At 51.6% G+C, this 21364-nt stretch overlaps 1 protein-coding gene across 2 annotated transcripts; it reads left to right on the top strand.

Annotated features, from left to right (window-relative positions):
• Positions 1-5413: 5413 nt before the first annotated feature.
• On the top strand, positions 5414-9702 carry LOC309843360 (UPF0500 protein C1orf216). Of its 2 annotated transcripts, none has more exons than XM_082688802.1 (3): positions 5414-5652; positions 7884-8577; positions 9109-9702. In XM_082688802.1, the coding sequence occupies exon 2, from the start codon at positions 7889-7891 to the stop codon at positions 8573-8575; it is 687 nt and encodes a 228-aa protein (XP_082544928.1). In that variant the 5' UTR covers positions 5414-5652; positions 7884-7888; the 3' UTR covers positions 8576-8577; positions 9109-9702. The 2 variants fall into 2 exon arrangements, with proteins under 2 accessions (XP_082544928.1, XP_082544927.1); XM_082688801.1 differs by having other exon boundaries at positions 5437-5542.
• Positions 9703-21364: the final 11662 nt, after the last annotated feature.

The raw sequence follows: 21364 nt of genomic DNA, 5'->3' as shown, positions 1-21364 counted from the left end.
AGAAAAACCTGACCAGGAAGATTTTAGAGAGCGTGAGGTTGAGATTGGGTGGAGCGAGTTCAGAGAGCAAGCCCGCCTGACCTGCAGGCTGCTCAAGGCATCCTTTACCTTGTCACGCACTCTACTTGCTGGCCGGGAAGAGGAAGGGCTGCCTGGAGGCAACGCATTACAAGTGGGAGGGGGCGCTCTGAGCTGCTTCATTGCCTCCGGAATCAGCTGAGGTCAAGGGCGATTTGTGGGGCCACGTTCCCCCGCCCCCCCCCCCGCCTGTTTTTTCTGTGTGTGCCAGGAGAATGAATAAATCATTGTTCGGGGGTGGGATGCAGCTGCCGGGCTCCTCCCCTCGGCACATGCCCCGACTCCCGCTCCTCCATTGAGGGCTGCTGGAGCAGAGCGGTTTATACACCCAGCTCCCCAAATCCTATTGAGGCCTCCCCTTCTGCACGAGCCACCGGCTCCAAGCCCATTCAGCTAGGCCCTTTGTGCTGGGGGTTAAGTGGTTACATGTGGGGGGCACCCAGAAAGGACCTGTCAGACCCTGAAAGGCTGTGCTGATACCGTGCCCTCCTACTGATGAATGGGGTGGGTGGAGGAGAGGTGGGCGGCCAGAGGGTGCGGAGGGGGAGGGCGCATGGGGATTACGGAGCCCACGGAGGCAGCTGGTAGGAAGGGGGTGGGACAGGCAGGCACTGCCTTCTCCCAGTCCTCCTTCCCATCAGCTTCTCTAGCCCGCTCCCTCTGTTGTGGACTCTAGCATTTCCCACAGCCTCGGGACCTCGGATTTGCCTTTCTGGTCTCACGGTGGGAGAGGTGTTTGGAAGGGGCCATTTACCACTTACGTACATTAAGAGAAAGAGTCTACACTACCGTTCATTCCCCCAGCAGCTCCAAAACACCCCTCAGTTTCTCCTTGTCCCTTTGGGGGGGGAGCAGGGGTGGTGAGTGGGGGTTGCACCTCCTAGCACATTTGTAACTGTGCCCCATCCCAGCTTTAAAAGCTTCCTGGGAGCTCCTCAGGAGCCATTTAGGGTGGAGGGTTCCAGCAGAAGACGAGATCTCGGTCTGGATATACTGCATAGATTTTGTTTGGGAGAAAAAAAAAAAAAAAGATTCCAAGGCTTAGGGGGGGGGAAGATTTAAAACTTCTGATTTGAGGGTGCCTGGGTGGCTCAGTAGGTTAAAGCCTTTGCCAGGGTCCTGGGATGGAGCCCTGCATCAGGCTCTCTGCTCAGCAGGGAGCCTACTTCCCTTCCTCTCTCTCTGCCTGCCTCTCTGCCTACTTGTGATCTCTGTCCAATAAATAAAATCCTAAAAACAAACAAACAAAAAACAACTTCTGATTTGTTGATGATGGCGCTCCCCTCATTTTACAGCCAAGAAAACAGCCCTATTGGGGATGGGGAATGGACATGTCTTACCTAAAGTGATCGCACAGCAATTTCTTGAGAGAAGAGAGCGACACTTTACCTTTAAAGGGCAGCGGAGAAATGGATGAACAAAACAACTAGGTCATCAGCTCTGTAGGCCTTCTTTCCCAGGATGAGCTAATTCTGGGGGATGGTTTTCCTTCTCATCGGCCTTAAGGACTCTCTGGGATGCCAGAGGTCTTCCAGGGCTGTGTCTAGTGCTGGGAGTCCAAGGAACCCTGTTCACAATTACAGTGTTATTTAACCATGTTCAAGGCACAGTACCGTTATTTAATCTGGAAAGTTTGAAATGCTTTGATTTGCCTAAGTTCCCAAAGCCCTGTGGGGGACCTGGCAGATGCCGTGAGCTCAAGGAAAGAGAAGAAAGTGGGTAGCAATAGAGTTGGCCCTCCAGGGGCACAACTGTGCTTTGGTCTGATGAGGAAGCTTTGGGGGCGTGCTCAGGTTTTCCCTGCTGCCCACAGGATGAGGCTCAGGCTCCTCGAAACGGTGGGTGGTCAAGGCCTTTCACAGCCGGGCCAACTTCACCCTCTAGCCTCATCTCCTACCTTCATTTCCTCTCAAGTCCCAGTCACCTGGGCCACAGTCTGAGCATACACACAGCATATAATCTGCTTGGCCTTCCCCCACTTTCTCTTGGGGAGCTTCTATTCATCCTTTAAAGCCTGGCTCAAATATCCTCTCTGGGACGCCAGAGAGCTCCTTACCCTCTTTTGCACTCATGACTTTTGCCTCGTAGCTCTGTTGTAGGGCCTGCCACCCTGTACGGCCCACTTTTTCTATTTCCCTTTCTAAACAGGGAGTCGCACAAGGCCCCCACCAGTCCCGATTCTGCCCTGAATCTCCAACAAAGCCTGTGACTCAAGGTGAGCCCTCTGCTGGGTGTGAGGGAGTGAGGGAAGGGACAGGAAGGGGCAAAGTCTTTGAGGCTGAAACACCTTGATCCTGCGCCCCACCCCTTTCTTCCTGGGAGTACTGATGCTGAGAAGTTCTCCACCTGTAGCGGAATTCCTGCCTGTCCTATTTCCTGGGGTAGAAATACCTCTCCTTTCCCTTGTCTCCTCGCCTGATACTCTAGGCCCTTAGGACCTGGGTCTGGCTACTCACTGTTAGCCTCTCTTAGTTCTGACATCTGTCTGTCTGCCAGGACACCTGTCTCCTGTCCTGGGCTGGCCTAGTCGGGCTGCTACTGGCCCTCTCTGATTCCTATGTCCCTGCCAATTACATCCCTGAAATCTATGCAGGTAGGCGGATGCTTGCTTTACCGCTCTACCTGGAATGACTGGTTCCTTGGCATTCTAACTGGAATCTTCCGGTGAATGAACCACAGACATCCATATATCTGCTTTTCTGTGATCATATGGGCATGGATACCCCTGCCTTCCTGGGGTTTTTTGTTTTCAAGGCTCCGGGCTTTTGAAAATTATGGCATGCCCAGGACCACTGTCTGAACAGTCACTGCACTGATTGTCTGAACAGTCACTGCACTGATTAGCCAGGGCTGAAAGATCCCACACAACTTTGCCCTTGACTAAGAGAAGAGAGGCTGCAATCTAACGCCCTTGGAATTCCTGTGCCTTCTCCCAGATGATGCTGTTTAGAAACAACTAGCTTAACAGGACAATGGAGAAAGCGATTGATTATGCAGCTACCCCAGGTGGTGGGCTGCCCTGCAGAGCACCATAGAGGCTCCAAGTCAACAGTCAGCATAGAATTGGGATCTGGAGCCAGAATACATCGTAAGAGGCAGAAGTAGGCATAGCACGTTTCGAGATTGCACGTGACACTTTCTCCAAGACTTTGTTTGCTTCCTGTCTCCGCCATTCTAACCTCTACAGGTCAGGAGATTTCGGAGTCTGGGGAGGAATGTCTCATTCCTCTCCAGAGGGAACACTATGGTGATTCCACTGCATCTCAAAGGAGGTCACCATGTAGGCTGGGTTGATAATGGCTACCGTGGGGAGACAGAGTTGCTCCTCCTTAATGAGGGCTGAGAGTATATGAGAAGAACCCTTGGGTCACCACCTTGTGCCCTTGTGTTAATTAGGATTTTTTGATTGCCGGTGAAGGAAATTCCACTCAAGTTAGGCTTGGCAACATAGGGGCCTTATTGGAAGATAGAGAACGGCCTCGGGAAGCAGGGACCAGAACGTCGCCAGGACTTCCGTCTTTTGTCTCTGCTTCCGTGCACGAGCATCATTTTCTCCTGCTATAAACTGACTCCCGCTTGGCAGGGAATGTGATTGCGGCAGCCCTGTCCATCTATCTTCCCTGCTTTGCCTTCCTTTTATTTCAGAAAGTCCCAGAGAAGGATGCTAACTCCCCTGGGATGGGTTCCCATCTGGGGACGCATCAGGCTCCCATTTGGCCCACACGGTTAGATCTGGGAGAGATGGAGTCCACAGGAGCGGGGTGTAAGGGGAGGAGAAGCTCTGGACCCACAGAACCACTAACTATCTGACACAGCTGTAGGGCGCAGGAAGATTGGCAGAACTCGAGACCACACGGGCTCAGGGTGGCTTTAGGAGGATCTGGGTCACGTCATTCGATCACTTGGCTAAAGGCAAGAGGAACTTGCAGTGGGTAAGGGAAAAAGGGAGACTAGTTAGTGCCTGATGTAGCAATGGGGCTGAGGTCTTAAAAAATAGCAAAAGATGGGAGGGGGAAGCAGAAAGAGATGAGGAAAAGACAAGAGTATTTTTAAATGTTTTTGAGCCAAAGATAAATTCATATCAGTTTTATTTTTTTAAGATTTTATTTATTTATTTGACACACCGAGAGAGACACACAGTGAGAGAGGGAACAGAGGCAGCGGGAGTGGGAGAAGCAGACTCGCCGCGGAGCAGGGCCCCAGGAGGGGCTTGATCCCAGGGACCCTGGGATCATGACCTGAGCCGAAGGCAACCGCTGCTTAACAACTGAGCCACCCAGGCGCCCGGTTTTATTTTGTTTTTAATGGGGGAAGAACGTGAAGAAGGTTGTAGCCAGTTGCTTGCTTTACTCGGGGAAGTGAGGGGTACGGAAGGGATCTCCTAGAATCTCCTGTGGGTGTCCTGAAGGCTCAGTTTGTCCCAGTCTCCTTTCTAGGGCTGCCTTAGGCAAGAAGTTAAATTTAAGAAGCGATAACTTCCCTAACACCAGCCAGTGATTTCTTCTCATTAGAGTCAGAATCAGCTCCCAATCCATTCTCTCTTATTGCAAACCGAGGCTCACTCCTTCACATTTCATTCTAGAAGGCAGGGAGTGAGGGGGTCAGGCTTTAGTAAGCTGGAACTGAGAAGAGCTCACTGCACAGACACCATGGAGAGGTTCTCTGCCCCTGCAGAGAGGAAGGTGCTAGGGCTTAGGTTCGGGACAGGAGGCCCAATCCTGTCCCAAAGCAGATTTTCTTTCTTCTCTTCAAACATAGCTTTCATTAAGTGACTTTCATGAAATAGGCACAAAATAAATATATCATTTCAAACTGCCATAGATTCAATGAAGGAAAGGAACGAAGTGCCCTGGGGTAACATAAAAGGGGAGACGAATCTGGTCTAGGAGGTCAGAGAAGGTTTACCCAAGAAGAGAGCTGAAACATGAGTAAGTCGAGAATGGGAACAGAGTTTCAGGTACAGGGGACAGTGTGTGCAGAAGTCGTGTGGCAGAAAGGGTCGTGAGGCCCAACTGCAGAGACGGAGGGCAGAGGATGAAGCCGGGTAGGTAGACAGGACGGGTGGCTCAGAACCCTGCGGCTGCTGCCTTCGGGATTTACCCCGAAAAAGGGAAACCATTTGAAAGGCTTTAAGCAGGAGTCAGGTGTCATGATCAGATTTTCATTTTGAAAATGTCACTGTATTTGCAGTGACGCAAAGCGATCCGAGCGACCCAGTGGATGCAGTTAGAAGATAAACCCCTCACCCGGCAGGCCTCGGTAGAGGCTGCAGGAGGCGGGGAGTCGGTTCGGGCACTCGGGCTGCGGGAGCCGCCAGCTCGGCAGAACCACCGAACGGGCCCACGTGGGCCCGGCCGCCCCGCCCCGCTGCGCTGACGCCACGCGACTCCGGAGTCCGGGCCTGGGGCTTGGCCGCGCCGCGCGGGAACCCTACACCCCACTCCCGGCCCGCGGGGCCGCCCAGGTCAGGCCGAGGGACGCCCCTCCTCACCCCACCCCGCCCCGAGGGACGAGATCCCGCCACCGGGTCCGCGGGAGCAGAGCCAACGGCGCTGGGGCGGGCGCGTCCAGGCCGTGAGTCGGGCGGGGAGGGGAGGGGTGGCGAGGGGAGGGGTGCCGGTCCAGGTCTGGGGGGCGGGGAGGGGGGGTGCGGGGGGTGTCGCAGCCTCCGACTGGCTGCCTCCTATGGGGAGCTTAGGGAAGGATGGTCTCTATCCTCTGTCTCCTGGGGAGGTCCTGTCCCTCAGAGCTAGGCAGGAAGGGAGGCCGTCTCCCCGACCCTTACTGAGCCAAGCGCCGCCCCCTCCACCCCATCCCGCGACCCCGGCCGACTTGCAGATTAGCTTGGGGGGAAGCCTGATGCCGGGGTGTCTGGGTTCCCATTTCACCATCTCAGAGAACCCCGGGAGCCTCAGTGCCGCAACCACCGCATCTCTGCTTGCCTTGTGGCCCCGCCCAGCTTAGGAAAAAGAGAAAACATTTGAGCTGGCGAGAATCTCCAAGACGGCTTAGAGGGATGGGAGCATGTAGGTCACTAAGGGACTCCCGGACTTTTGCCCACTACTGGATGTAGGGAGGGTCCCTGCTACCTACAAATACCTCTTCAGTGCGTGCTGTATTTCCACTATCCCTTGCTCTCACCGATCCTCTATTTTTCTAATCCTAGCAATATGCGGTCAGTAGAATCCTCTTGTGGATTCAAACCCTAATTTTGGTAGTCGTGGTTAGTGGCCAGGGAGGAATGCTGTGATTGGCCCTCCCTCTGGGGCCTCAGGATGGAGCGAGCTAGGGCTGGGGTACGCAGGAGATAGTAGTTGCAGAGGGAAGGGAACAAGGTCAGGAGAGAGGCTTGTCAGTGGGGTGTGGGCGCAGAGCATGGAGGTGCTCCCTGGGGCAGAGGAGGGAACTGAAGCTCTTCCAGCCCTGGGCAGCCAGCAGTAACCTCCTGCTACTGCTGGCTCCCTCTTTCTGAGCACAGACAGCCCACTGCAGTCCCCCTCCTGCGTTCACTCCCTCAGCATCTGTGTTCTGTGACACCGCTTAGTGCCAGGCTGAGTGCTGGCTCCAGGGAAAGGACAGAGGAGATACAGAACTCCAGCATTAGTCACGTTCAAGTTGCTAGCACAAGATAGTCCAAAACCAAAACAAACCCCCAAACGACTGCATAGAAACATTTATTGACCATCAACTCCGTTCCAGGGACAAGGAATAAATACGGATAAAACAGTGTATACCAGTGCAGTTGGGGACCCAGGGAAGCCATGGTTAACTGTGCTTATTGATGTTTGCTGGGGTGGGCAGGGGGAGGTTATCAGGAAGACCTCAGCGAGGAGGAGAGCTGGGAAGTGAGAGCTGGGTTTGGGGTTTGATCAGAAAGGAATTTGCTGGGAGAACAGAGGAGCTTAGAGGTGAGGGGAAGGGGAGGGTGTGTGTGTTGGGGAAGGGAATTGTGTGAAGTGAATGGTGGCATATTTTGAGGTTTCTGAGCAGTTTGGGGGTGGTGAGAGGGCCAGAGTGGAAGAGGCCCGTCTGGAGGGGTGAGCAGGGGCCAGGTGAAGCACAACCTTGTGGGCCATGTGGAGGTTCAGCAGTTTAGAGAGGGCACCCAGGGCTGTGACAAGTCAGGTTTACTTTTTTAACTGGAGGCAGGGAGATCAGTGAGAAGGCTGTGGCCATCGGTATTCCAGGGAAGAAATGGCCTGAACCGAGTGAAAGTGAAGGTTGATGGCTGTGCATACAGGCACAGGGTTTCATGAGGAAGATTTGTCATATGTCACCATTTGTCATATGGTGGCCAGTGAGATGGGAGAAGGAAGCTGGCGAGGAGTCGGGGCTGCTTGCAGGTTTCTGGCTGGAGTGACTGAATGGGTAGTGGGCCATTTCGCGGAGCACACCGGGGAGGGAGAGCTGGTTTGGACGTGTAGAATCCGGGGAGCCTGTGGTTGGTTGCAGAGTTGGACAGCAGTCGGATCTGAGCTGGAGACACATCTGAGAGTCACCAACACCTGACGGTTCTTGAAGCTACAGCAGAGGATGAGGTCCTTTAGGGATACAGTCATAGAGTGACATAGACAGGCATAGAGAAGATAGGCTGCCTCAGAGGGCTGAGAAAACCCTATGTAGGAAGGACACTGAGTTAACAGGGAGGAGGAGAACCACAAAGGGAGGTGTTACCAGAAGGCAAGGGACTGAAACTGCCTGGACCCTGCCACTAGGTTGCCATGACTTGGGACACGCCCCCCCTCCCCCACCACCCCTGGAACACCTGTCCTGCTCTAACTCATTCTTCTGCTTCCTGTTTACAGACCAAATGTTCACCATCCAGCCAGGGCTAGCTGAGGGGAGCCAGTTCCCTGGGGGCCCACCGGGAGTATGTCAGGCAGAGTTCCAACCAGACAGCAACTCTAACTTCATGGCAAGTGCCAAAGACGCCAATGAGAATTGGCATGGGATGCCTGGCCATGTGGAGCCCATACCGATGAGGAGCTCCTCTGAGTTGCCCTCTGACAACCAGGCCTTCCAGGATCCCGGACTCCCTAAAGGGGAGGTGCGCAGCCCCCCAGAAGGGGCAGAAATACCCGGAGCTAAGCTTGAGAAGCTGGGTGGCGCCAGCACGGTCCGCTCTCCGCTGGAGGACAACGGCTATGCCAGCAGCTCTCTAAGCACCGATGGCTCCAGCAGCAGTCCTGAGCCGGCCTGTGGGACTCCCCAAGGCCTGGGCCCTGCAGATCCCCTTCTGCCCTCCGTGGCCCGGGCTGTTCAGCAGTTGCAGGCCCAGGAGCGCTACAAAGAGCAGGAGAAAGAGAAGCACCATGCACACCTAGTGATGTACCGCCGGCTGACCCTGCTGCAGTGGATACGGGGCCTGCAGCACCAGCTGGTAGACCAGCAGGCCCGCCTGCAGGAGAGCTTCGACACGATCCTGGACAACCGGAAGGAGCTGATCCGCTGTCTCCAACAGAGGGCGGCCCCCTCTGGGCCCCAGGAGCAGGGCTAAGGGTGTGTCTCTGCCGGGGTGCAGGGGTGTATGTTCAGATTTGCGCGCATGTGTGTGCTTGTGCTCAAGGAAGTACGTGATTATTTGCTGGTATGAGCGCAGGCAAGCAAATGTGAGTGTGTGCGCCGACCTGCAGGCAGATGCGTCCGGGCACGGACCTGTGTGTACACGCCAGCTAACTTGGGTGCAGGCCTCTGTGTGTGAACATTGGGTGTGTGGAGCATGTAGAGGAGAGGGAGTAAGTTTGTGTATGTGTGCATGAACAGGTATCCAGCAATGTGCGTATGTGTGCACGAGGGAGGATATATATACAGAAGGTGTGTGTGCATATGTGTGAGTTTGAGGTTGTGGGAGGTGTATATGAATATGTCTTTGTGTGTGCAGGTGCAGGCATGGGAAGTGTGTATCAGGGGCACGTGTATTTGCAGGCAGACTCACAAGCAGGTGTATGCAAATACATACCCAGCTGTTTATGTGGGGGTATCCACACCCTGTGTTACCCCATGCCAACCCTAGCCTTCTTTCCTCTGCAGGGTCCCATTGCTCCGGAGAGAGGGCTAGCCTGCAGTATTTATCTGAGGGTTGTGGCTGATCCAGTCCCCTGAGATTTCCCAGGCCGACTCTCCACCTTCTCCCCATCCCTCCTCTCAGACTTCACTCTGCTAAGGCTATTGTCCCTGATGGTGGATTTGCAGTGGGAAGTATGGTGGCCGCTCTGGCCTGCCGTGGCTTTTTGGCCACAGTTCTGCCAGGGCACCTGGGGCACCTGCTAGAGAATTAGTGTGAGGGAGGGGAGCTGGGGGTGGTGATCCACACTGTGGCTGGGATGGAGGCAGGTGGGATCAGAGAAGAAGATAAAGGACTTTCTTACTTGAACTCTGCCTTGGGGCACATGGGAGATGGGGATGGGGGAGAAGAGAGTGCAGAACCCTGTGAAGAAAAGGAGAAAGGGAATTCTAAAATATCACTTTGAAACAAAGCACACTTCTCCATGGCAAAGGAGCTGTTGCAGACCATATTGATTTAAGCTTCTGATGAAAGTGAATGTGTGCTTATTCGCTTGCAAGGAATGGACAAGGTGTTCCAAGACTGCTGCGGGAAAAAAAAAAAAAAATCTCACTTTATTCTCTGTGCCTCTACTTGCTGTGCCTCTCTGGTTTTAGAGACACTGGATGTTAAATTAGGTTGGTCTGTTTTCCTGAAATCAGGCTGTCTGGGCACAGAGGAGCCATAGTCGACTTTCCAGGAGGAGCAGGGGGCAATGTCAGCCTATAACCCTGTCTGTCACTGCATGGTCCTTTTGCTGGGGGTTGACAGGCTCCAGGCGAGGCTCCGTGACATGGAGAGTGGGTGAATTCTGGGGAGAACCAAGAACTACAGGAGCCAAGCTCTCTGCTTTGCTTTTGGGAGCCATTAGGATACAAGGTCTTGGTGGGTGAGCAGTGGCATGATGCCAAGTCTCCCTCTCTTCAAAATGGGGGTGCTCTTCCTTTCTCTAAAGTGTTCTATCCCTGACAGGTGGGTGGGTGAAGGGCATAGGAAGTAAGGTTGAAGTGACTTTTGTGTCTAGCCCTTGCATGTTGAGTATGAACCAGGCCTCTGGGCCAAGCCAAGGAATAAACTGGGGCAGAGAAATGCATTTCTTGAGTTTGTGTTTCTATTCTGCCCATTGTCTGGTGGTCTCTTTTCCACACCGTATGAGCTGCCCTTTTGAGCAGAGTTCTAGGTTGGGAGCTAGGGGACAGAAGGGGAGAAAGTCACTGGGGAGGAGGAATTCAGCCTGCTGTGGCTCTTGGGGGGTAACAAGAAGTTCTCCCTGGGGGCCTCTTGGTCTGAGAGGGGAGACTTGGCCCCAGCCCGAGAGCCTTGTATAGGATTGCCCTTGTCCTAAGGCACCTTTGGAATTGAAGGTGGGGAGTGGTAGGCATTGATGGTAAGGGATATATATGCTTCCTCCCCCCCTACCCCCACACTCCTACTCACCCCTGCCTTAGAGCCACCACTTCCCTGGAGGGTGCCCTGACTGCGAAAGACTGAGTTAAGGGGTGCCTGGGTGGCTCAGTGGGTTAAGCCTCTGCCTTTGGCTCAGGTCATGATCTCAGAGTCCTGGGATCAAATCCCGCATTGGGCTCTCTGCTCAGCCAGGAGCTTCTTTCCCCCTCCACACCCCGCCCTTCCTCTCTGCCTACTTATGATCTCCCTTTCTCTGTCAAATAAATAAATAAAATCTTAAAAACAAACAAAAGACTGAGTTAAGCTCCTCAGATGGTTCTGGCAGATGTGGTTACAGTGCATGTCTATGACTTCAGATACTTACTGCCAGTGTAGACTAGACCTTCTTTTTTCATGGGTTTGTATGATGATTTATTAATTCATTTCTCAAAAATTCACTTGTATAAAAAAGGTATCTATTGCTGTATAACAAATTACCCTAAAACTTAGGAATTAAAATAATACACATTTGTTATCGCACGATTTCTGTAGGTCAAGAATCTCTCACAAGGCTGCAATGAAGATGTCGGTTCAGGGTCTGTGGTCTTATTTGTTGGGAGCATTCAGTTCCTCAAGGGAGGTCATTTTCTGTTCCTTGCCATGTGGTTCTTCCAACATGGCAACTCACTTCATCAAATCGTCCAAGCCAAGAAAGTGACAGAGTCCTAGCAAGTCAGAGGTGATGATTTTCTGTAACCTACTCATAGAAAGGCTAATCCCTCAATGGTGCTGTATTCTACTGGTTAAAAAAGTTACTCAAGGGGCGCCTGGGTCACTCAGTTGGTTGTGTCCAACTTGTGATTTCAGCTCAGGTCATTATCTCATGGGTCATGGGACTGAACCCCACACTGGGGAGTAGGGGAGGGTGGTCCATACTCGTAGAGAATCTGTTTGAGATTCTCTTCCTCTGCCCCTCTCCTCACTCAAACACCCACATGCATGTGCACCCTCTCTCTAAAATAAATGTATAATAAATAAAAAAAACAAGTCACTGAAAGGGAGAGTATTGTGTAAGACTAATTACCAGGAGGTTGAGGCTGCCTACCACAGAAGGCATTTTTTGATTGACTAAATAAAGGCGTATTTTTTATTGTTTTTTAATTATACAAACAAAAATTATGTTCTACTTCAATAAATTGGAACATTTCAGAGAAATCTAATGTCCCCTTGTACTTCTCTCCAATAAGATTAATATATTTTAAACCTCACAAAGTGTACTTTTCACTGAAACAGTGATCCAAGGCATTTTTGTTTTGTTTTGTTAAAGCTTTTATTGATTCATTTAAGAGAGAGTAAGAGAGAGGGAGGGGGAAGAGAATCTGAAGTGGACCCTGTGCTGAGAGCAGAGCCCAAGTCAGTGCTCGATCCCAGGACTCTGAAGTCAAAACCAAGAGTCAGCATCTCAACCAACTCAACCACCCAGGAGCCCTAAGGTATTAATAATTCTTGTCACCTTGACATATGCCATTTAAACAGAAACAATACTGCATCAGTTTTAACAAATTCCACTTATTAAGAGATGTTCTAGCTAAGAGCTATAGCTTAATGAGCATAATTGAAAATTAATACAAAGAAACCTCATTTGAAAAGCAGTAGGGAGAGCACCTGGGTGGCTCAGTCCATAAGCGTCTGCCTTTGGCTCACGTCTTGATCCCGGGGTCCGGGGATTAACGCTGGCATTGGGCTCCCTGCTCGGTGGGAAGCCTGCTTCTCCTTCCCCCACTTCCCCTGCTTTTGTCCCCTCTCTCACTTTTTTTAAAATCTTAAAAAAAAAAGAAAGAAGCGCAGTAGGGAGGCCAGAAGGGGGAGCTCTCACTTCCCATCACTCCTAGTCAATTGCATAACCGATGAACCGGGACTACTTTGCATTTCCAACAGGAAAAAGCTAATTCTTTGCTGCCAGAGCAGGAGCAAGAAAGGTTTTCTCCTTGCCGGGCAACAGCCCAGCCAATGAGAATCTGTCACAACTCAGCTGTGACCACCACTACACTTCAAACTCCTGGGTTACTCCTACATGGACTTTTTGTTTATAACAGCTCCTCCCAATTCTCCTCTTTTCTCTATAAAAGAGCATTCTTCTCCTTTGTTCTCTGGACTTGCTATGGTTTGCTAAAACTTGTTTATTCTGAATTGCAATTCTTTGCTACCCTCAAATAAACCCATCTTTCCTGGTAAAATAACTGACAGTTTTATTTTTAAGGTTTTCAACTTTAACCATGGAGATGTCTAATAAGGAGACAACGTCAATCTCTCAGAGCACAAGATAGTGAATTTTTAGAAGGGGTTCTTTCCTAAATGTGTGAAAGCTCTTGTGAGCACAGCCAGTGGTTAAGATCACAGACTCTGAAGCCAGACAGACCCCTGGATTTGGATATTGGCACCATTGCTCTCTGTCTCTGTGACCTGGGCAAGTCAATTAACTTCTCTGTGCCTCAGTTTGCCTCATCTTAAAATGGAGACAATAGTAGTAATTACCTCATAGGGTTGTTGCAAGGATTAAATGAATATATAGTATGCAAAATGCTTAGAACTCTACATGGCACGTAGTAAACTGCATTAATGAGAGTTATTTAAATAGTGCTTTTGTGATACACAATTAGATTTTTTTAAATTAAAATTTTCCTTAAGGAATTTGAATCTAAAATTCGAAAGGCATCTTTTTTTTTTTTTTAAGATTTTATTTATTTGACAGAGAGAGCATAAATGAGCAGAACAGCAGGCAGGGAAAGAAGCAGGCCAAGGGAGAAGCAGGCCCTTTGCCAAGCAGGGAGCCTGATGCAGGACTCGATCCCAGGACTCAGGATCATGACCTGAGCCAAAGGCAGATGCCTAACCAACTGAGCTACCCAGGCACCCCTAAAAGGCATCTTTTAAAAAGAGCTTTTAAAAATAAAACTGGCTAGTATTCCTTTCCATAAAAGAGCTGTCTGAACCAAGGAAAAGATAAAGCCAGACCAAGGAACTGGTGTGGTGAATTGTATGGACCTTTGCCAGTCACTGAGGGTCTAGGGGCAGGCTCAGCCCCTGGTGTGGTGGGGATCAAGGGAAGACTCCAGACTGCCTCGGTGTCTTCACCTGTGGCAATTGTGCAGCATGAATGAGGAAATGAACCTGGAGATGCTTTGTACGCATTAAAACCCGCAAGGCCCTGTGGAGCCTGCCGCTGCCCTTGAGCATGCCTTACCTGAGCAGGCAGAGGAGACTTGCATCTCAATCTCGAAAGACTAATGCATAAACCACTCTGGGCCTAGGAGAGGGGAGCTGGGGTGATCCTTTGCACAGGTCTCCGCCAGAGACTTCTTTACTCCGGAGCTTGTTTGAAAGTCATTGGGTGGGGATTAGTTAGTCCCTGGGACTGCAACAGGAGTAGGGAAGGTTCATGCCCAATTAGCCACTTCCCCTTCGAGCCGGAATGGGATCCCATGACCAGGAGCAAGGAAGTCTAACTTGGTTTTTGGTACTACCTGAGGAGTCTTGCTTAGCAGGAGGAAGGAGGGATGAGATTCACAGGGTCAGGGCACACAGCAGAGGCCTGAGCAGGGCCCACGGACAGGGTGAGGCATAGAAGGGATTGGCGGGAAGGCAGTGCAGGGCTCATCCTCTGGGGAGAGAACTGGCTAGTTCCACAAAAACTTTCTCTCTCCTAGGAGAGAATAGGTCATTTCCATTAAGTGTCCCAGAGCTGATGGGGTTAAAGCCTGAGGTGCAGGTAGTGACCTGGGAACTGAGGAAGAGTGTTTTGAGTTTGGCTCATGAGGAGGCTTCAGAATGTGCTGGGTGAGCTCCCCAACCTGGCTCATCAGGGCTGGGTATGGTGGCTATCTCTGAGGAGACTGAATGCCCCCTGATGGCAGCCTGTGACCTGTCTACCAGCCTCTGTTTCCTAAAAGCAGCTCCTAATCCCAGAACAGGTGACAGGAACAGAAAAGTGATGATATCTGAGAATACCTGATCTAGAAAGGCTCCCTGGAGGAAGAAGTGCCTAGAGAATGAGTAAAAGTTGAAGCAACAGAGGATAGTGATTTCTAGTATAGACTGCACCTAGAAGTCTTGGATCCTCCACTTACTAGCTGCGCCTCAGTTTTCTCAACTGTCAAATGGGGATAATTAGTACTTCTTTCATTGGATTATGTGAGAGACAGTTTACACATGTAAAGCGCTTACACCTGAGCCTGGCACAAAGAAGCGAACCTGAGCTGTTATTAACTGAGGGGGAGAAGATGGGGAGCCAGCACTGGTAGGAAATACAGCTGGGCCACTGAGCTGTCTATTAGCACAAAGGCTAAGGGACCTTGAATCCCAGACCCATGAGTTTAATGAAATGGTGGTGGTTAGAAGAGAAGCATGAGATGGGGGGCGTTCTGGGGGTCTGAGGCAGACCTCAAACACACAGGGCCCCAGATACAAGGGCCCACACCAATGCATGAGCGCGTGTACACACACACACACACACACACACACACACACACACACACACACTTACACTCACAAACGCACACTCCTGGCTACGGACTCCACATGCTTTCTCCCTCCTCCTCCTCCCTCAATCCCTTTCAGAAGTAAGACTGCACCCAGCCAGGGGAGGTGTCCACACTCCCGCCAACCCTGAGACTCTCCCAGGCCGAGTACCGGACAGCCAGAAATGTGTCTGCTTTTCCTCTCCAGGCCTGGAGGCTTCTCTGGCTAAACCGCATCCTACGCGCCTGGCTCCTTTCCTTCCAACAATCTTCCCACCCCCCCCCACCCCCCCCACCACCCCCCCCCCGCCGCCCCAGCTCAGAACCGGTCGATCCTCTAATCGCTCCATTCTCATTTATCACCAGTAGGTTTGAGAAAAGATTCATCCGGTTATGGGACTAGTGGGTGGAAAGGGGGAGGTGGCGCGCGAGAAACGGGGGTTCATCCTACTAAGGTCAGGGCCCTTAGGGGATGGATCCCCGGAGGCCTGTACCCGCCCCCACCTGGGAGGAGAGAGGGCTCGGACTGTGGGGTGGGAGCTGTCCGAGGTCCTCGGGCGTTGCGGGGGTGGGGGGGGCGTGACCTTTCCCCAAACAGGCGGGGGTGTCAAGGTGGAGCTCCGTGCTCCGCCCCTGGGAAGAAGGAGAGGGCTGGAGGCCCGCGTTCATCTGGTGTTCTGCGGGCCCGGGCGGGGCTCGTCCCCGAAAGGCGCAGACAAAAGGGCGGCCTCCCCGGAGCCGGGGCTCCGCACAAAGCGGGGGGCGGGCGGGGCCGATCCCGCCCCACGCGCCGGCGCGCCCCGGACTGCTGATCCGCACGACTGGGAGCGACGTTTCCTGCGCTTAATCCCAACAAGCATGAAAACGGCTCGGGCCGGCCCGCCAGCAGGCCCTTTGTCCCGGCCTCCTCGCGGGACAGCTGCAGCCGGGGTCCCTCCTCCTCTTTGTGTCTCCTCCCCGCGTCCCACTCCGCCCTCCCCCACTCAGCTGCCCCGACGGCCGCGAGCCTCCCAGGGCTTTCGCCTCGGGCACTTGGGCGCACAAAGCGGGGCAGCGCCCCTAATCTGGGGGAGGGGAGGATTAACCCCAGGGTCTGCAGGGAGGAGCAGGGCCTGGGGGAGGAGCAAAAATGGGCTGCGGGGTCTGCCCTCCTCTTGGAGTGCAGGAGTGTGCAAGTGAGAACACAGGTGTGGGAGGAGACCTGTGGGTGGAAGCTGGTGCTGCCTGCTTCAGACAGCTCTCAGGGCAAGCAACTCCCTCGGTGCGCCCCTGGGCTGTCCTGGGACCGGTTCTCTCCACACTCCTTATGGCATCTCCTCCGTTCTGTGACTTCAGTCCTTTCCTGTCCTTGTGACTCTCTCCCCAACTTCTGTCTCCAGCAGGGCCTCGCCTCCCCCCCCCCCCCCACCGACCCCATAGTCAGCTACCTACTGGACAGCGCCACCCAGATAACCCCGAGCACCCTAAACTTCCCAAGTCCCAAACTGAGCCTTCTTCTCCGTACCCACAAACTTGCTCCCTCCATTCAGTCATCTGGGGCCCTCCTCCGGCACACTCTCTGGCTCCCTCCCTTCCATTCAGGGCACTGACCCTGCTCTTCCAACTTCAGACCAGGGACTGCACTCTCTTAGCCTGGCTTGCAAGGCCTTCTCTGGTTCCTGCATGCCTGCTGGTCGGATCTTTCTCCAGAGTCTGGTGTTTTGCAAGTTACTGTCTAGTCCACAAACACCTTCCTCAAGAGGCTCCAAGGAGATTGTTTCCCTCTCAGGCAAGGGAATGAAATCGCTGGCTTAGGCTCATTCCCCACAGAACCATCCCTCAGTGCATAGATACAGGGAATGACGGGGCAGTGGCTGAGTCTGGAAAGCTGGGCTCTCCAAAGATGGTGTACGTGGGCCCAGCCTCACCCACCCTGTGCCTGCCCTCCGCAGGACAGCCAGCCTCCTCCCAAGCTGATGAGAACCTGCCCTTCCTGGGGCTCTCTCAGGCCACTGGGGCCACAGAGGCCTCTTCAGGTGCTTGAATCCCCAGAGATGTTGGACACCCACATCTCTGTCCCACATCCCTCAGGATGAATCATATCCCTGGAAGGCCTAGGAACCAACAGTCTGCAAGCGTATCTGTGTCACCTTGCTCCTGTCACTACTGTCACAAGACATCTCCTCCGAGGTGCTGCCAGGAACCTGCCTTCATGCCTCATCTTAGTCCCAGACAGGAAATTCCTGCATTGAACAAATATTTATTACTATGTTCCAGACTCTCTGCTAGGCACTGGGGATCCGGATGAATCCCAGCCTTCACAGTCTCTCCAGGGAGCCAGACCCAGACATGAGTAATCAGAGTGCAGTGTGATAAGTGCTAATGGAAGTCTGTACACAGTGCTATGGAAGCACTTTCCAGAATAATAGGCAGGAAGTAAAAGATTTCCGAGACCAAAGGGTTTGGGTTTAACCATGCAAACTAGAGTTCTTTTTTTAAAAAACTATTTTATGGGCGCCTGGGTGGCTCAGTGGGTTGACCCGCTGCCTTCGGCTCAGGTCATGATATCAGGGTCCTCGGATCGAGTCCCATATTGGACTCTCTGCTCAGCAGGGGGCCTGCTTCCCTTTCTCTCTCTGCCTACTTGTGATCTCTCTCTGTCAAATAAATGAATAAAATCTTAAAAAAAAAAAAAGGTTCTTCCTTTAAAAAATATTTTATTTATTTGAGAGAGAGAGAGAGCAGACATATGAGCAGGGGGAGGGGCAGAGGGAGAGGGAGAAGCAGAGGAGCCACATGATGATGGGGTGCGATGATGCCATGCTCGGGGGCTCAATGGGATCATGATCTGAGCTGAAGGCAGACACTTAACTGAATGAACCACCCAGGTGCCCGTTTTTACTTTTACTGCAGGATTCCTCAGGGCCTTTACTGTGCCAGTATGTGTGTGAGTTCCTGAGAGGAGAGCAGCGTATGAAAAGGGCTTCTCAAACTTATTTGAGCATGGAACCCTTTTCTCATGGATCATCTTCTAGATTGAGTGTTCCAGAGATCATATTTGGGAAACACATTGCTGTGGGAACCCAGAGAATGGAGAGATTGCTTCTGTGTCTGCGGTGGAAAGAGGAATAAGGGAGGTAAGGGGCGATCAAGAAAGAGTGCACAGAGGAGCTGGTGTACCTGGGAGGATGAGGAAAAGAGTCTTGTAGGAACAGGAAGCGGACTTGTCCTGGGGAGGCAGGAACCCAGGGACTCTGGGCAGGGCACTGCGCAAGAGACAGAGGTGTGTCCTTTTGAGCCAGCAACTGCACTGTGGAAAGGGCTTTATCTATACATCTGCGACAGATGTTCTCTCTGATCAGTTTGGCCTGGGACATCACATCACTTCCTGGGACGCTGGGCAGTATAATAAGGTCAGTAAAACACCCCGCTAGTCTGTGAGCCAGACATACCTCTGTCTTCAGGTACACCCAGGACTGTCGCAGTTTGGGTGCATATGGGGTAGTAGTGGGTGCAGACTGGGAACCCCAGAAGCCAGTCCTCTGTAAAGAGGTGTTCTACACCAGGGTCACTAGGTGGCATCAAGGGAACCCACAAGATCCCCTCAAATGGGTCTACTTTGTGTCAGCTGAATCCGGTCCTGCAAGAGCCCAGCATATGCTCCATCTAGAACATGCAGGTGTATACAGATGAAAATGCATGTCTAGACTCATGTGAAGAGACCCAGAGCATCTTTTCTCTGGCTGCTCTGGCAGCTTTCCATGCTGTGCTCTCTCCGTGTGGGGCTCCGTGTGGGGCTTGATCCCAGGATCCTGGGATCATGACCTGAGCTATAGACAGATGCTTAATGACTGAGCTACCGAGGCGCCCCATGCTTTACGCGCGTTAACTCACCTAATCCTCACAGTAACCACAGGAGGAAGATACTAGTATCATTCGCATTTTGTGAATGTAGAAATGGAGGCCCAGGGGTGTGAGCAACTCGCCTAAATTCACACAGCTGGTAGGAGACAGAGCTACCTAGATGGTGTGGCTGCAGGATCAGTGCTTTCACCCCCTCAAACTCCTCACTGCCCCACTTCCACCCCTACCTGCCTCTGTACATTTCTTCATTTCTTCCTACTCATATTCCCACCCCAGTCTCCATGCCCAGATGCCATTATCATCCTGTCCTGAGAATATGACTCCCGCCCCATTTCCTCTGGGTCTGGTTTCATCCCATTCAGTTCCAGCAGCCTCATTCGACCTTCCCGTCTCTGTTCCCTTCCTCTTCCCCAGACCCCTTAGAAAACTGTAAACTTTACAGCCTCTTCTCAAGCTCCGCAGCTCTGTGACCAAGAGAGAAATTCATTTAGCCTTTTATAGCCTTAGTTCCCACATTTGTTAGAAGGAGGTAAGAAAGCAAGTATCATCTACTTTATTATTATTATTTTTAAAGATTTTATTTATTTATCTGAGAGCAAGAGAGAATGGGGTTGGGGGAGAGGGAGAAGCTCCTTGCTGAGCAGGGAGCCTGATCTGGGTCTTGATCCCAGGACTCTAGGACCATGACCTGAGCCAAAGGCAGATGCTTAACTGACTGAGCCACCCAAGGCACCACAAGTACCATCTACTTTACAGGATTATTGTAAGTATTTTAAAAATGCTCTTGTAATTGCTTTATAAATTGCAAGATTGTTACAGGCCAATGTGTTGTCCTTTTTGTTAATTTGTTTTGATATTATTTTCCAACCTTTCTAGGAGCAAATGTCTTTATTTCAGCAGTTGACCGTTTGTTTTCTAAACAGTGACATTTTTTATGCCGTTCTGAAAATAATTGTATGAAGTTTACTGATGTGGTAATATTTATTGTTTGTGATTAGTAATTTTTTTTTTTAAGGGGCGCCTAGGGGCATCTGAGTGGCTCAGTGGGTTAAGCTTCTGCCTTCCACTCAGGTCATGGTCTCAGGGTCCTGAGATCGAGCCCCACATAGGGTTCTCTGTTCAGCAGGAGCCTGCTTCCCCCTCTCTCTGCCTGCTTCTCTGCCTACTTGTGATCTCTCTCTCTGTCAAATAAACAAATAAAATCTTTAAAAATATTAAATCCTTTAAAAAGTAATTTTAAAAAAGATTTTATTTATTTGAGAGAGAGAATGAGAGAGAGAAAGAGAGAGCATGAGAAGGGGGAGGGTCAGAGGGAGAAGCAGACTCCCTGCGGAACAGGGAGCCTGATGGGATGTGGGGCTTAATCCCAGCACCCTGAGATCATGACCTGAGCCAAAGGCAGTCGCTTAACCAACTGAGGTACCCAGGCGCCCCTGTGATTAATAATTTTTTAAAAGAAAAGGTTGCTTTTATTCGCAAGTTTGGGAATACTTTCCATGGGAGGTTCTGCTTTTAGTATTCCTGAACATGGAATGGTTGTGAGTGAAAGTGGAGGTGAGATGGGGAATGGGGGATGGGGATGGAGCCGTTGGTGGGAAGAAGAAAGAGATACAGAGCCGACAAGAGGCATGGGCACCGTGTTTCAGGCCTTCCTAGCGAGGTGCCTTTTTTGTTATCCCATTTTACAGGTGAATACACAGAAGTTACTTTAGGTAGGTTCCACTTCTGGGAGGACCCAGAAATACTCTACATTCTCACATTCCCCCTCCAACCCTGGCCAGGAAGAAATGAGGTTATAGACTCCTTGCCAGAGAAAGAGGCTCATCTGTATTCAGAAAGGGTCTGTAAGTTAGGGAACATCCCCACCAACCACCTGGGGCTGAGTGAAACTGAGCAGGAAAGAGGGGGGAGCTTGCCATTGGAATGGAAAGGGGAGGGAGAAATGATAGCTGATGTCTGTCTCATGGTACAGTTTCATAGTTAATGCCCTAGATTAAAAAAATTTTTTTAAAAGATTTTATTTATTTATTTGACAAAGAGAGATCACAAGTAGGCAGAGAGGCAGGCAGAGAGAGAGAGAGGAGGAAAGGAAGCAGGCTCCCTGCTGAGCAGAGAGCCCAATGCGGGGCTCCATCCCAGGACCCTGAGATCATGACCCGAGGCGAAGGCAGAGGCTTAACCCACTGAGCCACCCAGGCGCCCTTAAAAATATTTTTTTTACTTAATTTTTTTTTTTTTTTAGTAATCTGTATACCCAATGTGGAGCTTGAGAACTAATGACCCCAAGATCCAGAGTCACTTGCTCTCCTGACTGAGCCAGCCAGGCGCCCCTATAGTTAATGTTCTAAATGACGGCTTCCTCCTTATGGGAAAATGGAGAGAAGGGAAGATGTTATTTATTCTGCTTCCTGTGCTGAATGCCTAGAATCCTCATTCGGCCTCCCGGGACTCCCAAACCACCTTACCCCTGAATTCCTTCCTATCCCCAAACTGAGGC

This window comes from Mustela nivalis (genome assembly GCF_964662115.1).
Source record: "Mustela nivalis genome assembly, chromosome: 10".
Taxonomy (NCBI): domain Eukaryota; kingdom Metazoa; phylum Chordata; class Mammalia; order Carnivora; family Mustelidae; genus Mustela; species Mustela nivalis.
Note: the sequence above shows the minus strand (reverse complement) of the source record. Positions and strands in the feature narration are given on the sequence as shown.